General features: G+C 52.7%; 2 protein-coding genes across 4 annotated transcripts in view; one reads left to right on the top strand and one right to left on the bottom strand.

Moving 5' to 3' along the window:
* The window catches only part of Vav1 (vav guanine nucleotide exchange factor 1), a 35,260-nt gene extending 34,773 nt beyond the window's left edge, over positions 1 to 487 (bottom strand). Inside the window, exon 1 of the mRNA XM_070008563.1 lies at positions 244 to 487. Within this exon, the coding sequence (XP_069864664.1) occupies positions 244 to 447 (204 nt within the window). The 5' untranslated portion in view covers positions 448 to 487. The remainder of the gene's footprint in view (positions 1 to 243) is intronic.
* Positions 488 to 3,426: 2,939 nt separating this feature from the next.
* Sh2d3a (SH2 domain containing 3A) lies at positions 3,427 to 14,998 on the top strand. 3 transcript variants are annotated; one of them, XM_070007961.1, is made up of 11 exons: positions 3,427 to 3,524; positions 8,571 to 8,642; positions 8,765 to 8,904; positions 9,974 to 10,323; positions 10,615 to 10,663; positions 11,811 to 12,296; positions 12,412 to 12,527; positions 12,711 to 12,885; positions 12,972 to 13,083; positions 13,885 to 14,070; positions 14,490 to 14,998. In XM_070007961.1, the coding sequence occupies exons 3-11, from the start codon at positions 8,833 to 8,835 to the stop codon at positions 14,660 to 14,662; spliced, it is 1,719 nt and encodes a 572-aa protein (XP_069864062.1). In that variant the 5' UTR covers positions 3,427 to 3,524; positions 8,571 to 8,642; positions 8,765 to 8,832; the 3' UTR covers positions 14,663 to 14,998. The 3 variants fall into 3 exon arrangements, with proteins under 3 accessions (XP_069864062.1, XP_069864061.1, XP_069864063.1); XM_070007960.1 differs by having other exon boundaries at positions 10,615 to 10,691; positions 11,809 to 12,296; XM_070007962.1 differs by lacking the exon at positions 14,490 to 14,998 and having other exon boundaries at positions 10,615 to 10,691; positions 11,809 to 12,296; positions 12,689 to 12,885; positions 13,885 to 13,972.
* Positions 14,999 to 15,124: the final 126 nt, after the last annotated feature.

Genomic DNA, 15,124 nt, shown 5'->3' with positions numbered 1-15,124 from the left:
TGTATGAACCAGTTTTGGGGGGAGCTCTGTTACTTGGAGACAGGGGGGAGACATCAGAGGATGTCACAGGGTGACCTCAACCTCTGGGTCAGCCCCCCCCCGGGCGTTGGCCTCCCTCACCCCTGTGTGGCCGTTTTAAAGTGGTGGCGCCCATGGCTTCCTCTCACTCCATTCCTCCCCTTGGCCCCCGTCCCGTGTCCTCCCCACTGCCCCCACCCCCCCAGCCTCTCCCTCGGGGCTCACCTGGGACATCTGGGGACGCAGGTTGACCTCGCGCAGGTTGATGGCGTGGGGCTTCAGGTTGTTCAGCAGCTGACACAAGAGGACCCCATCGCGCAGGGCCTGGGCCAGCTCGCACACCTGGGCCCCCTCCCAGGTCACCCGATGGCTGGGGGGCAGCACCCGGCACTGGATGAGCCAGTGGGCACACTGACGCCACAACTCCATGCCTGCGTCCTGGTCCAGGCTGCCCAGCGCCCGCCCGGCAGCTTCCTTGCTGCTGCTGCTGCTGCTGCTGCTGCTGCTCTCTGCATCGACAGCCAGGCTAGGCCACCACTTCCTCCTCAGCGCCTGTAGCTGTGGCCCGCAGCGGGTGGAAGGGGAGGAGCTGAAGGGTAAGAGGGAGCACCTGCAGCAGCCCGCCCCACGCACCCCAACTCGGGTCTGAGCACCCAGGAGCACAGGGCTGCAGCCTGGTGGATGGCCAGGGCGGCTCCTGAGCCCTCCACCCACTGGGCGCCGGCTGTTGGGAGCCTGCTCCCAGCCTACTCCATCCTTCTGCAGCTTGCACCAGCGCGTGGACCTCTGCCCGCTTCCCCTGACTCTGAACTTGCTCTCAGACGGTCTATCCTCCCCGCAGCTCCCAGAGGGCGCCCCGGAGCACCCTGCTCTCTTCCCATCCTTCCTTCAGCCTTCCGTGGGAAAAAAATCCTCTCGGAGACTCATGTCCTGCCCCATTCCCTTTCCTAGCTTCCCTTCTCCCTTCCTCCTGCCATTCACTCCGCTTCAGCCACAGGGCCTCACCCATGGACCCAAGTGGGCCCCAGGACCTTTGCACAGATTGTGCCATCCACCGTAAGCAGCTTCATAGCTAGGTAGAACCCTTACCTCTTCTATGTCTTTGCCTTTCCTGGGATCTTCCCAATCCCCTCTTCCATTTTCACTCACATCCTCGTTTTCCCAATTCATAGCACCATGTTCACTTCCTGAAACTTAACTCCGTTTTCTTACAAACCTGATACATTTTGTGTATGGTGTCTGTGCCAGTCCTGGGGCTTGAACTAAGGGCCTGGGCACCCTCCATAAGCTTCTTTTGGCTGAGCCAGAGTTCTACTTCTGGGTTTGTTTTTATTTTGAAGGGAGGAGGGGTAATTTTATTGGAGATAGGAGTCTCACAGATTTCCCTTCCCCAGGCTGGCTTCAAACTGTGATACTCAGATCTCAGCCCCCTGAGTAGCTGGGATTACAGGCGTGAACCACCAGCCCCCAGCAAACCTGATATTTAATATACAGCTGGTCCTCCTAACACAGTCTGCATAGTTGGATTCAATCAACACACAGGAAAAATGCAAAGATATAAATAATTGTACTGAGGAGGTGCAAACTTTTTTTTTTTTTTTTGCTATTCCACAAATACAATGTAACAGCTATTTACACAATACTGATGATGTACTAGTGGGTCATGAGTACTCACCAATGACTTAAAATCTACCAGGAAAAGTCAGGCACTGATGGCTTATGCCTGTAATCCCAGATACAGAGGCTGAGATCTGTGGATCACAGTTCCAGGCCAGCCCAGGCAGGAGAGTCCATGAGACTCTTACCTCCAATAAACCACCAGAAAACTGGAAGTGGTGCTGTGGCTCAAAGTGGTAGTGCTAGCCTTGAGCAAAAGAGCTCAGGGACAGCACCCAGACCCTGAGTTCATGCCCCTCAACTGGAAAAAAAAAATCTACAAGGAGCAGTGTATAGATTCTATACAACTTGAACACTACTTTACACCTGGGACTTGATCATCAGGGATTTGGGGATCCTTGGGGGTCCTGGAACCAACCCCACTTTAGGGGATATGCTTCTTCTTGTCTGCTTAGGAATTTCTGTTTCTTTCATTTTCTGCTGATCATTCCCCACCCAATGTCCAACACATTCACATGTCACATAAATATTTATTGAATGAATAAATAAATGTTGGGAAGCAAATAAATGTTGGAAAGCTCCTTCTTTTGTCTGGCTGTATCCCAAGCCTTTCTTCCATGGCCACTCCCCAAACTCAAGCCTTATCTTCCTTTCCTTCTAGATTCTCCATGCCAGAGTGTCCTTCATTCATTACCAAGCAAACATGCTCTGCTATGCCGGTCAAAGTTGCCTTCTCTGCCCCACCCCCAGACTTTCAGGTCTACTAGGATCCAGCTTGTCAGTTTTCTTAATTTTGTGGCCACCAGAAGGCAACAAAGGCCTTTGCTGGAAAGGCCTGAGCCTGGTTCAAATTGAGGAAGGAGGGAGAGTTTGCACACAAACGTTGATCAAACTTCCATGGCCTTCTATGCATGGTTTTCCTCATTTGTAAAATGGGTAACTCTGTGTGTGTGTGTGTGTGTCTGTGTGTGTGTGTGTGTGTGTGTGTGTGTGTGTGTGTGTTGCTCCTGAGACTTGAACTCAGGGCCTGGGTGCTGTCCCTTTGCTCTCTCACTCAAGACTGGCATTCTGCCGTTTGAGCCACAGCTCCATCGTGTCCCTAGGGGTGTGGGGGGCCGCCATGCTTCCCTTCCCCGCCCTCCCCCTTCTCCCCCCCCAGCCCCCCAGACCTCTCCACAAAGCCTGCGGCCCAACAGAGGTTCCTTTCTGGGAAGCGCAGGGGACGGGGCGGCAGGAAGCACAGCCCTGCACACACATACACACACCCACTACGTCAGGGCTGCCACCATCCAGGGCGCCCAGCCCCCACCCGGAACCCCCAAGGGGGCGGAGAGACGCACCCCACTCCGCACCCGCACCCCAAGGGGCCACAGGAACTTTGGGCCAGCCGTGATTGGAAGGCCCGGCTGCTAGGTTGCAAGTCTATTCTAGTTTCCCGTAAGGGCGAGGGGAGATGCCGAGTGGGCGTGGCCAGCCTGAGGAGGGCGTGGCTGAGATCGGAAGGGCGTGGCCGAGATCGGAAGGGCGTGGCCATGAAGAGGAAAGAACTCACTCTCGGAGTTCCCAAAGGAGGCTGGGTGTTTGGTGCGTCGGAAGGGGGCGTGGCTAGAGGGTCATAAACGTTCTGCGGGGCGTGGCGAGCGGGGAAGAACCCTTCTGTGGGGGCGGGGCAAGAGTGAGTGGCAGGGCGAAGGCCTGGGAGGTTTCTATTGGAGGTGGTGTCTGGTGGGCGTGGCCATGGGGCGTGGCCGGGTGCCCGGGCTTGGGTTCCCCCTAGGTGAGGCTTGGCTTGGCTGGCTGCGGCTGCTGGCAAGCTGGGTCCGCGAGTCTCAGATCCTCAAGTCTGTGCCTGCTTCCCGCCTCGTTCGAGCCCCGCGGGTGCGGCTCAGGTGAGTTGGAGGGTCTTGAGGGGATCTAGGGCTTGGGCTGAAGCCACGGGCTTGCACCAGGCACCTGCGCGTCCACGGAGGTAGAAGAGACGCATCACGCGTGTCGTTGGACCTGGGCACACCTGGGCGCGTTCCTCCAAGGTGTGCTTCCTGGACAACACGGAAACCCTTTTTGCCTGAAAGATCGCGAATCAGATCGCGCCCCTCCCTCGTTTATAACGCTCGCTGGACTCCTGTTTCCTTGCAATGGATTAAAATTCTGGGTGCGCCAGTTTCTGGGCGGCCCCTCCGCTGCCAGCCTCCCTGACCTTCACTCTTGCATCTTACATAAAACGTAAAAAGCAAGCCCCTGTGTGACCACTGGGCCTTGGCCCCACTCCGAGGCCCCCAATCTTTGCAACACCTCCCTCCTTCCACGCACTGAAGTCGAAGCATCGGCTCACCATCTTCTGGAAGGAGCCTTGAGACTTTGTTATTTTAAACAACTGGTAGCCTTTTGTCTATTTTTTTTAAATCGTATCTTCCCATTCTGTCACTTGCATTGATTAGTAAGAAATTCCATTCTTTCTGCACAGCGTGTGAGGTTTTGATAGCACTCGAGGAGAGGGTGGGGCCTGGGTCTCTGCATCTGGTTTATACCGGACAAGCACAAATATAAACCATCCACCGAGCTCCATCAGTGTCCTTGTGGTGTGTGTGTGTGTATGTGTGTGCCAGTGGCTGCCCACCTGCCCCTGTGGAAGGTGGACATGAGTGTAAATAACCCCCTTCTTCTTTTTACCCAAGTTTGGCTGCACCCTTGTCCCTTTCCTCGATTTAGTCTTTTCTCCCCTACCCAGATAAGTCATCCCGAAGCATGCAGAGGTAGATGGATGGCTTAGTGGGCCTTTGACTTGCCCTCTCCCTCCTGCTCCCCAAATTAACCAGAGCCCGGCCATGATTCACCTCCACCGCCACTAACCGGGGACCACAGACACTGGGACACTGGAAGGCTGAGTATGCAGGGCCCTGCCCAGCTGGCAAACAGGAAGTGTGCTGGTATTCCGAACACACCTGCCTTCAGGTATGCAGTGCCTGGAGCCAGCTCCCTGCCCAGCCACCAGAGCTGATCTGGAAACTTCCTGCCCTTTCTGACTCAGGAGGCTAGAATCCAGGTGGCTGTTTACCCACAGACCTCTCCACATCTTTAAAGACCTTGGAAGGGGAAGGGATATAGGGGGGTGGGGGAGGGTGAATGGGGAAGGGCAAGGAGATGACTCTCTTGCCCTCTATCCAGGGTGTGTTCCCTATCATTCATTGGAGACACATTGGCACCAAGGCCTGAGAGCAGTCAGGGATCCACTCAGGAGTCTGCCACCTACATCTGACCATCATAAAAACACAACGGAGCTGGACACCAGTGGGTCACACCTGTAATCCTAGCTACTCAGGAGGCTGAGATCCAAGGATCATGGTTTGAAGCCAGCTTGAACGGCAAAGTCTGAGACTCTTTTATCTCCAATTAACCAGGGGGAAAAGGTGACACTATATGCTAAAGCCACGCACAGTTTGGATTTCCACACACCAGGGGATCCCTGTGTGTACAGAGAGATAGCCAATAAGCTCAGGACTTTTATTTTGTGCCCATCTTGGGGCTTGAATTCATAGCCTGGACACTATCCCTTAGCATTTTCACTCACGGCTGGTTTTCTACCATTTGAGCCACAGCCCCACTTTTGGCTTTTGGGTAGTTAATTGGAGATAAGAGTCTCACAGACTTAACTGCCTGGGCTGGCTTCAAATTTCCATCCTCAAATCTCAGCTTTCTGTGTAGCTGGGATTACAAGCGTGAGCCACCAGTGCCTGGCTTAAACTGAGGATGTTTGCAAGTTCAATTCCCCCTACCAGGAATGTTTCCAGCCTCAGAGACCTCCCTGTCTGCTTGCCCTGCCAAACAAGTCACTCCATCCACCCAGCCTCCATTGCTCACATCCCTAGTTTAGCTACGACACAGGCATCATCAGGTCTACTTAATCCTTTTCCCACTCATAAATGTCCCCACATATTATCCCACAAGGCAGGGGCTCCCCTATGCCCTGCTCCCTGCTTAAGACTCCCCAGCAGTGTGGGGAGGAACCCAGAACTCTGGCACTAACAAGTCATGTTAGTGACTATAGATGTGGCTCAGTGTGCAGCTCACTAGCCTGAGAGGCACAAGGCTCTGGGTTCAAGCCCCATTGGTTTTGTGCATCTGAGTTGCATGCAACAGGGCACCAGGAGGGGGCGTCAGTTTGTTTTGTCAGTGCGGCCTGCTGTGCTGCCTTTGAACGTGATGCGTCCTTCATGCAAGAATCAAAGATGATCACCACTTGCAGGAAGTCACTATGGCTCTAAATTAAATAAATGACTCTCAGGGAAACTTTTTTTTTAATAGTGTATATTATTGTATGCCTAGGTTAGCCTCAGACCTAGATTCTCTTCGCTCTGCCTCCTGATGGCTGGGATTACAGGCATGAATAGCCACATCCCACGCTATTTTATATATATCTTAATATACAGTTTCATTGTTATTGTTAAGAGTACTATACCAGAAATGGTGCCGTGGCTCAAGTGGTAGAGCACTTGCCTTGAGCTGAAGAGCTCAGGGACAGCACCCAGGCCCAGAGTTCAAGCCCCACAACCAACCAAAAAAAAAACAAAAAACAGTGTTATACAGAGGGGGTTACTGTTTCATAAGTCAGGAAATGCATGTCTTTCCTTTTTGGACATTGTCATCCCTTCCTTAGCTTTCCCCCAGTTTCTCTCTCCTGTCCCTGGCCACAAGTTGCACAATTCATTTTCTACATTGTGTCTATTGTATAGCATGATTGCATTTGTTCACCCTTCCTCCTTACCTTTCTCCCAGCTTGCTCCCCCAGAAAAAGAAAAAGCACATGCAAATAATTCTCCCCCCCACACACACACATACACACAAACCAACAACAACATAAATAACCTGTTTCTATTTCCTGGAATTGGTTTTGATAAATAGTATTTTACAACTTCAGAGGAGTTACGCCTTTGTATTCCTTCTCATCTGGTATCCTCCTGTATCTGACTGTGTGTGAATGCATTGAGTTCTGTGTAAGTTATCATGCCCAGTTGTATTTTAGATCTCGCTTCCACTTATAAGGGAAAACAAGCATCATTGGTCTCTCTGAGCTTCGCTTACCTCACTTAACAGGATTTGTTCTAGGTCCATCCATTTCCCTGCAAATGACATCATACTATTCTTTCTAGTGGATTAGTAAAATTCCATTGTGTATAGATACCACATGTTATGGATCCATTCATCTATTGTGGGGCATCTGGGCTGTTCCCACGACTTGGATATTGTTAATAGTACAGCAATGAACATGGATGTGCAGGTGTCTTCACAGTATTCTGACTTGTAATGTCCTGGGTAGATGCCCAGGAGTGGAATGGCTGAATCTAGGGAAGTTCTATGTTTAGTTTTTTTGAGAAATCTCCAAACAGCCTTCCAGAGTGGTTGTACTAGTTTGCATTTCCACCAACAGTGCACTAGGGCTCCATTTTCGCCACATCCCCAACAGCATTTGTTGTTGCTTGTATTCTTGATGGCTTACATGCATTCATTTTTTTAATGCATATGTCTCATATATGACCAAAAACCTCATATATTTTATACATAAAATTGCACATAATAAAGATTTATACTTATTATAAACATGTCATTTACATGTTATAAATATTGTCACATGTCTATATATTGTTATATAATAACATGTAGTATGTAGTATAATATATAGTATAATATGATATCTAAGACATAGATATATTTACTGTAATAAGCATACAATAAAATATTGACTTTAGCCTGGTGCCCCTGGTACCTATAATCCTAGCTGCTCTAAGAGGCTGAGATTTGAGGATCATGATTCAAAACCAGCCCAGACAGAAAAGTCTGTGAATTCTTTTCTTTTCTTTTTTTTATTGTGAACACACTGTACCGAGGGGTAGTCTGTGAATTCTTATCTCCAATTAACCAGCAAAAAGCCAGAAGTGGTGCTGTGGCTCAAAAGTAGAGCACCAGCCTTGAGTAAAAAAGCTCAGGTAAACTCAGGCACCTATGGCTCATGCGTGTGATCCTAGCTACTTAGGAGGCTGAGATCTGAGGATCACAGTTTGAAGCCAGCTGGGGTAGGAAAGTCCTTGAGACTCTTAACTCCAATGAAGTACTCAGAAAAAGTCAGAAATGGTGCTGTGGCTCAAGTGGTAGAGTGCTAGCCTTGAGTAAAAGAAGCTCAAGGACAGTGCCCAAGCCCTGGGTTTAAACCACAGTACAGAGTTTATTTCTATATATCTATATCTATATCTTTATACAGATATATATATATATATCTTTATACAGTTTAACCAGTACAGGTTATATATATATATATATATATATATATATATATATATATATTTATATTTTAATATATTTTATTTTTATTTTATATTTTATTTTTAAATACATTTTAAATTTATTTATTATATATTATTATATTATATTATTATATTATATTTATAACTATATTTATATATAACTATTTTACATAATATAAAATGTTTTATAAACCAATTTATTTACAAATAGAATATATAAAAATTGATTCTCTTTATAAAACACAAATAATTTTATTTTTATAAACATTTATTTATAAACAAATGTATTACTTTTTTGTAGGCAAGAACATGTATTCCAGGATTGAAGGTAGCTCAGTGGTATAGTACATGCTTAGCATGCATGAGGCCTTCAATTTGATCCCCAGCATGAAAAAATATATGTAGTATATAGTTAATATTTAAACGTAGTATGTAGGTGTTATACATAATATACAAAAGCTGTATTTACATGGTTGTGAGACCTGGGAATGAATAACTTGTTCAATTTAGAATGGATATTATATATTACCTTATGTGGTATGGTTTGATTACTGGTACTGGGCCTTGAACTCAGGTCTTAGCTGGTCCTCTACCACCTGACCCAAGCCTTTAACATGGTTTTTTGGTGGTTAATTGCAGATGGAGTCACACCAACTTTTCTGCCTGGACTGGCTTCAAATCTCAGTTCTCTGGATCTCAGCCTCCTGATTAGTAAGGATTACAAGCGTGAGCCACTGAAGAGGGGGAGGTGGGGGGAAGACGGGGGGGGGGGCGGGGAGGGGAGCCCCTATTCCAGCTGCTTGCACACAGAGCTTCATTATTCCCATTTGCAGCTGTGAAAGACTGAGGCTTGCTGGAGGCGCTCAGAGCTCAGCCCTGGCCCCCCGCCCCCCAGACCTTCATGCAGGTGCCTCAGGATGGAGAAGAAGACCTCGCCTGCCAGCCCTGGTACCATGGCCCCCTCTCCCGCCAGGTATCTCCCTCTGCAGGGCTTGAACACTACCTAGTGGAGGGCTGCCAGCCCTGGCTGAGGACTCCTAAGCACTGGGTGAAGGACTTAGGGCCAAAGTCAGCTGGGACAGGTGGCTGGGCAGGGACTGGGGACTGTCTTCAAGTTTGACTGTATGCTGTCATACTGCCAGATTATCACTGCTGAGGGTGTGGATGGATATTAGATGCCCCTCCCCCTTGACCTCCTCGACTCTGCCTGTCCCCTCTCTCCCTTGGCTCTACCCTCTCCTGCTCTCTCTCTCAATCTAATGCCTCTATTCAGACTCCAACTCAGGCACGCATTCTCAGGAGTTATGCCCCTAGCCCTTTTGTGTGTTTTCAATTAGGCTTTTTTTGGGGGGTGGGGGGACAGAGTGCACTGGGACAGCCTCAGACCACAAGCCTCCTGCCTATGCCCCTGCCTAAGCAGGATTACAGGCCTGATCCACTATGTCTGGCTTATTCATTGAGATAAGTTCTCCATAACTTTTTGCCCAGGACTGGCCTTCAACCGTGACCTTTCCAATTTATATACTCTGAAGTAGCTGGGATTACAAGCATAACCTACCCTCCCCCCAAACACACACACAGCCCAGTTGAGGGCTTTTTCTTGAAGCCATATGTGCACAACCAAGCTCTATGCATTACTTAAGAGTACAATTCCCATTGGTCAGCATCAGCCAGCAGCTGCAATCAACAGTCCCGAGACATGGCTGGTAATCAACATATCAACGTATCACTTGTACATATCATGATCCAAAGTGGTTAGAGTTGGGGAAGTAGGAACTCAAAGTCCCCACTTCCCCTGGTGTTTGGGGCATCTCAATGATGTAGAACAAAGCCTGCCAGGATTATGCAACATATCACATGATGAGGCTATATTACACGGGATTCTGGGAAATGTAGTCCAGATACCAGCTGGCAAGCCAAAAAGGTGTGGTTTGGTGTGAAACTAACCAGTATTTGCCTCCACCAGAAATGTTTCACTGAGGGTGGCTATTTCTGGGTGAAGGAGAGGTAAGTCGCCATTAATAGTTGTCTTCTATTCTCAGAAGGCTGAAGCTCTTCTTCTGGAGGATGGAGATTTCCTAGTTCGAGCCTCGAGGTCCCGTGGGGGCCACCCTGTGATTTCATGCCGTTGGCAGGGGTCTGCTCTTCATTTTGAAGTGCTCCGCGTGGCCCTGCGCCCCCGGCCAGGTCGGCCTGCTGCTCTCTTTCAGCTGGAAGATGAGAGATTTTCCTCCATGTCTGCCCTGGTGCACAGCTACGTGGCTAGTGGGCGTCCATTGTCCCAAGCCACAGGAGCCGTGGCCTCCAGGCCTGTGGCCCAGCCCAGCTGTCTGCGTCGCAGCTTTAGCGAGGATGCCCTTGTGGACAGCACAGATGGGATCAAGCATCTCAGGTGTCTGGTCCCTCTGCTTTTCCCATACCACCAACCCCACCAGCCCAAATCACTTTTGGGGTACAGTGAAAGATCCTGATCTCTCCCTTTGAGATACCCACCGGAACCCTGCCTCCTTCCTTTGAGATCTGTGGTCACTATAATTGTCTTCACACATTGATTGCCAAGGGTAGATCCTTTGGTGGGTTGGAGCCACCGGTACAGAGTGACTAGATGTGGGGTGTGCCAGGCATTGGTGGGATCTGCACTGCTCAGACTGGATGACAGTTCTCACCCACCTACATCCCCCAGGACCAGGAAACGGAGCACCAGCCAGCCCACAGACTTGGAGCATTCAGGACGGTCAAAAGACCCTTCAGAGGGACCAGGTGAGGGTCTGCCATGGCTCCAAGATCCACTCTGCTACTCACCACTTTGGTGATCTTGGGGGCAGATGATTTAACCTTCTTAAGCTTCAGCTTCTTGCACTGGAAAATGCAGACAATAATGCTCTCAGTGTTGTCATGGTGACACACAGGTGTTTTCACAATGTGTGTTTCTGATTATTCCCAGAAGCCCAACATGTTCTATTCAGGACTGGGATCTCTAACAACTCCTAAACAACTCCACAGTCCCCCTAATGGTTGCTGGAATCTCCCAGGCTTGTGTCTGCCCCTGGGCTTTTGCGCTTGAAATTCTTATTCATGCTCCAACCCTAGTCTTTCAAATCAATAGACAGACAGTGAGCCGCAATAAATAAGTGAATAAATTATTCCAGACACCAGTGGCTCAAACCTGTCATCCTAGCTACTCAAGAGGCTGAGATCTGAGGATCAAAGTTCAAAACCAGCCTGGGCAGGAAAGTGTGAGGTTCTTTTTTTTTTTTTTTTCTTTTGGGTTCAGTCGTGGGGCCTGAACTCTGGGCCTGGGCGCTGTCCTTCAACTCTTCAGCTCAAGGCTAGTGTTCTACCACTTGAGCCACAGCACCACTTCTGCCTTTTTTCTTTTTGCTTATGTGATGCTGAGGAATCGAACCCAGGGCCTCATGTGTGCAAGGCAAGCGCTCTACCACTGAGCCACCTTCCGAGCTCAAGTGTGAGATTCTTATCTCCAATTAACCACCAAACAGTTGGGAGCTTTTGAGTTGTGGCTCAAGTGGTAGAGTGGTAGAGTGCTACCCTTGAGCAAAAAAAGTTCAAGGACAGCTCTCTGGCATTAAGTTCAAGCACCAGTACCTGCACAATCAATCAATCAATCAATCAATCAATCAATAAGTTATTGGGAATACACAAAACTACAGAAATATGGAAGAAAGTTATTTTGAAACCACTATTAATTCTGTTGCTAAGTGTAACATGTTGTTGGTGAAAGTTTTAAGACTAAAAGCTTTGCTAAGATTTGGCTGGATGTGTAGCTAAAGCAGGGTTCTCACAAGCTCCCCATGAGCCTCAATTGTCTTGGGAATATGCTCCCATCCCTCCCTGCTCTCCTGTTTGACCCTCCCAGGAGCCTCTACAGTGCCCGGATCTGCCCTGCTCCGGATAGGCAGTGACTCAGTGTTGCTGAAGACTCCAGCTCCCCTGGGAAAAACGGCTGACATTCTCAGGGGCTCAGATGGGCAGCTTCATGCCAAGGCACCAACCAAGCCCCTGCGGGCACCCTCCCTGGTGCTTGGTGAGGCCTCTGGACCCCCTCCAACATACTGTGAGCTGGTACCTCGAGTACCCCGTGCCCAAGGAGCAACCCCTGTCCACAGCTGCCCAGAGCCAGAGGCCCGTTGGTGGGAGGCAGAGGAGGAGGAGGAGAAAGAGGAGGACAGATGCTTCGTAAGACCACAGGCTGAGGTCTCTTTCTGCCCCCCTGACCACCCCTCCTGCCTGCTGGGCTGCCAGAATCGGCCCCTGGACCCCCAAATTCTGCACAAGCTCCGTGGTTTGTTCTTGGAGCACCATCCTGGGGGCACCGCCCTGCACCTGCTATTGGTGGATTGTCAGGTGAGCCACCTGCCAGGGACCCCCCTCCCCAGACCCCACCCAAACCTCCAGGTCAAGGGTGTGAAATCAGGGTGAGACCCAACCAATCCTCCATTTACCTGATTGCCTCTGGAAGGCTGCAGGCCTCCTGGGAGTGACCAGGGAACAGCGAAGTGCCATGGGGGTGGCCTCGGGCCTGGAGCTGCTCATACTGCCCCATGGACATCGCCTGAGATTGGAATTGCTAGAGAGGTGAGCAGGTGTCCTGTGAGGGGGGGGCGTCCCTGAATCCACAGGGTCTCCAAACATCTCCCTTTCCTTGCCCCACACCCCCACCCAGGGAGAATGGGGCGGACCATGACCCTTGCAGGCCCCTCTCACCCTCGCATGACAAACGCCCCCACCGTCCCCAGACCCTTGCCCTCCCCTCTGCAGGCTGGAGGCGCTGGCGCTGGCCGGGGCGCTGGCGGTGCTGGGCTGCTCAGGGCCCCTGGAGGAGCGCGCGGCCGCCCTGCGGGGCCTGGTGGAGCTGGCGCTGGCGCTGCGGCCTGGGGCGGCGGGGGACCTGCTGGGGCTGGCGGCGGTCATGGGCGCCCTGCTCATGCCCCAGGTGCGTGGGGGACAATGCGGGAGGAGGAAGCCGGCGTGCGGGTGCCTGGTAGAGGGGAGGAGGCAGGCTGGTGTAACTTTCCCCAGGTGTCCCGGCTGGAGCGCACGTGGCGCCAGCTGCGTCGGAGCCACACGGAGGCTGCGCTGGCCTTCGAGCAGGAACTGAAGCCACTGATGCGTGCTCTGGATGAAGGCTCCGGTGAGGGACCGTCCCCGGCTTCACATTCACTGGAGCCCCGGGAGCCCCACCTGAATCTCTATCCAGGCCTAGGCCACGCCCCGATCCTAAGCCCCTCCCCGCCTCGGGCCACGCCCAGATCCCAAGGCCCTCCCCATCGCAGGTCACACCTATTTCCTATGACCCACCCCCTCCCCACCACAAGCCAGGGCCAGATCCCAGGCTACCTCTTGGCCACAGGCCACGCCCAGTCCTAGGTTCCTCCCCTCACCACAGGCCCCGCCCAGATCCTAACTCCTCCCCTGTCCTAAACCTCCCCACATCCTGTGCCCCTCCCACCCTAAACCCTGCCCTAGTCCTACGCCCTCCTCCTGCCCTAGGACACGCCCCTATTATAGCTCCTCCCCCGTCAAAAGCCCCACCCATCCGTAGCCACTCCCTTTTTATAAGTTCCGCCCAAATCTTAGGTTCCTCCCCTACGCTGGCCTCACCCAGGTCACAGATCAGTTCTGGGCGGTGCCCAGGTCCTAGGCCCCACTCGCACCCAGGCTCCGCCTCTCCGCTGAGCCCCGCCCCCTGCCCCCCCCCCCGGGGTCTTATCTTATTAGGCCTCGCCTCCCGCACACCCGGAAGGCAAAGTTCAGTCTTTGTCCCCCACACCATCCCCGGGACTCGCCCCTAGCAGGCGTCCATTTCCAGATAGCCCCGCCCCCACAGGGGCCTCCACGCGAGGCTACTAGCCCCGCCCACGCCGCCAAACCACGCCCCCCGCCCCGGCCCCGCCCCGCCGGGCCCCGCCCACCGCCCCCTCCTGTTCCGCAGGACCCTGCGACCCCGGCGCGGTGGCGCTGCCCCACGTGGCGCCCGCAATGCGCCTGCTGGAGGGCGAGGACCTGGCGGCGCCGCCGGCCGAGAGCTGCGGGCTGCTGCTGCGCGCGCTGCACCGCGCCCGGCTGGCGGCCCGCGACGCGCCCCAGTACCGCCGGGCCGCGGCCCAGCGCCTGCGAGGTGAGCGCCCCTGCGCCCCGCTGCCGGGTCCGGAGCCCCGGCCTCTCACCAGAGGCCCCCTAGCACTGCCCTCCGCTCCAAAACGGGGGCCTGCCCTGAAAACACTCCCCCCCCCCGCTTCCCAGGGGACCCTGAGCCGAAGTCCGTCCAGATTCCCCCAAATGCCCCCCCCGCCCTGCCTGGGCAGCCCAGCCCCCCACGCCCCCCACCCCCATCCCATCTGCCGCGCTGTGTGCCTGGCCTCCTCCCCCGCTTCTCCTCGAGGCCCCAGTCACCCTGCCCTTGTTCCCCGCACGTCCCCGCCTCGGTCACACACCCCCCCCCCCCCCCCCCCGGGTTAAAGTCCCCAAGGGAAAAGCCAGGTGCGGGGTGGGGCGCGGCCGCCGGGCCCGCCCCCAGCCCACCTGACCTGTCTCCAGGATTCCAGCCTCACCCGGAACTGAGGGAGGCCCTGACCACGGGCTTCCTGCGCCGCTTGCTCTGGGGTAGTCGGGGCGCCCAGGCACCCAGAGCCCAACGCGTGGAGAAGTTCCAACGTGTCCTCAGCGTCTTGTCCCAACGCCTGGAGCCCGACAGCCCCTCTTTACCCTAGGGACAGCCACACTGCCGGGGAACCCCCTCCCCCCCAAAAAAAAGTGGGTAAGAAATTGCCTCTTAAAATATGCAGGCGTCCTGGAGCCATCTCCAAGCCATACCCCTCGGCCGGGACACTTGGCAAACCTGAAGTCTGCAGATGTGGTATCAGAGTTCAAATTCCCTTCTGTGTTTGAAAAGCTATGTGGCCTCCCAGCAGATCACTTGACCTCTCTGTGCCAGCCTGCCTTATACCTTAAAAGCGCTTTCTAGGGATTGTGGCTGGAATGAAAGCTCCGTGCTTATTAAATGCATGCTGGGCATTCAGTAGGTGCTCAATAAACACAAGCTGTTCTCAGCAGGCTGAGTTCTTTCCTGGAGCTTACAAATAAGTCACCCCCAGACAGGCACAAATGGGCCAGGCTCACCTCCCCTGCCTCATTTCCTCTGGCCTGAAACAGGGGTGATGAAGATAAGGCAC

This window comes from Dipodomys merriami, unplaced genomic scaffold, assembly GCF_024711535.1.
Source record: "Dipodomys merriami isolate MVZ:Mamm:240054 unplaced genomic scaffold, mDipMer1.0.p SCAF_70, whole genome shotgun sequence".
Classification (NCBI taxonomy): domain Eukaryota; kingdom Metazoa; phylum Chordata; class Mammalia; order Rodentia; family Heteromyidae; genus Dipodomys; species Dipodomys merriami.
Note: the sequence above shows the minus strand (reverse complement) of the source record. Positions and strands in the feature narration are given on the sequence as shown.

Excerpts from the sequence above, each read along its gene's own strand:
- Sh2d3a (XM_070007960.1), top strand. The coding sequence starts at position 8,833 with ATGCAGGTGCCTCAGGATGGAGAAGAAGACCTCGCCTGCCAGCCCTGG. Across the intron at positions 10,324-10,614 it reads GATGGGATCAAGCATCTCAG|GACCAGGAAACGGAGCACCA; the intron begins GTGTCTGGTCCC and ends TACATCCCCCAG. Across the intron at positions 12,886-12,971 it reads GCGCCCTGCTCATGCCCCAG|GTGTCCCGGCTGGAGCGCAC; the intron begins GTGCGTGGGGGA and ends AACTTTCCCCAG.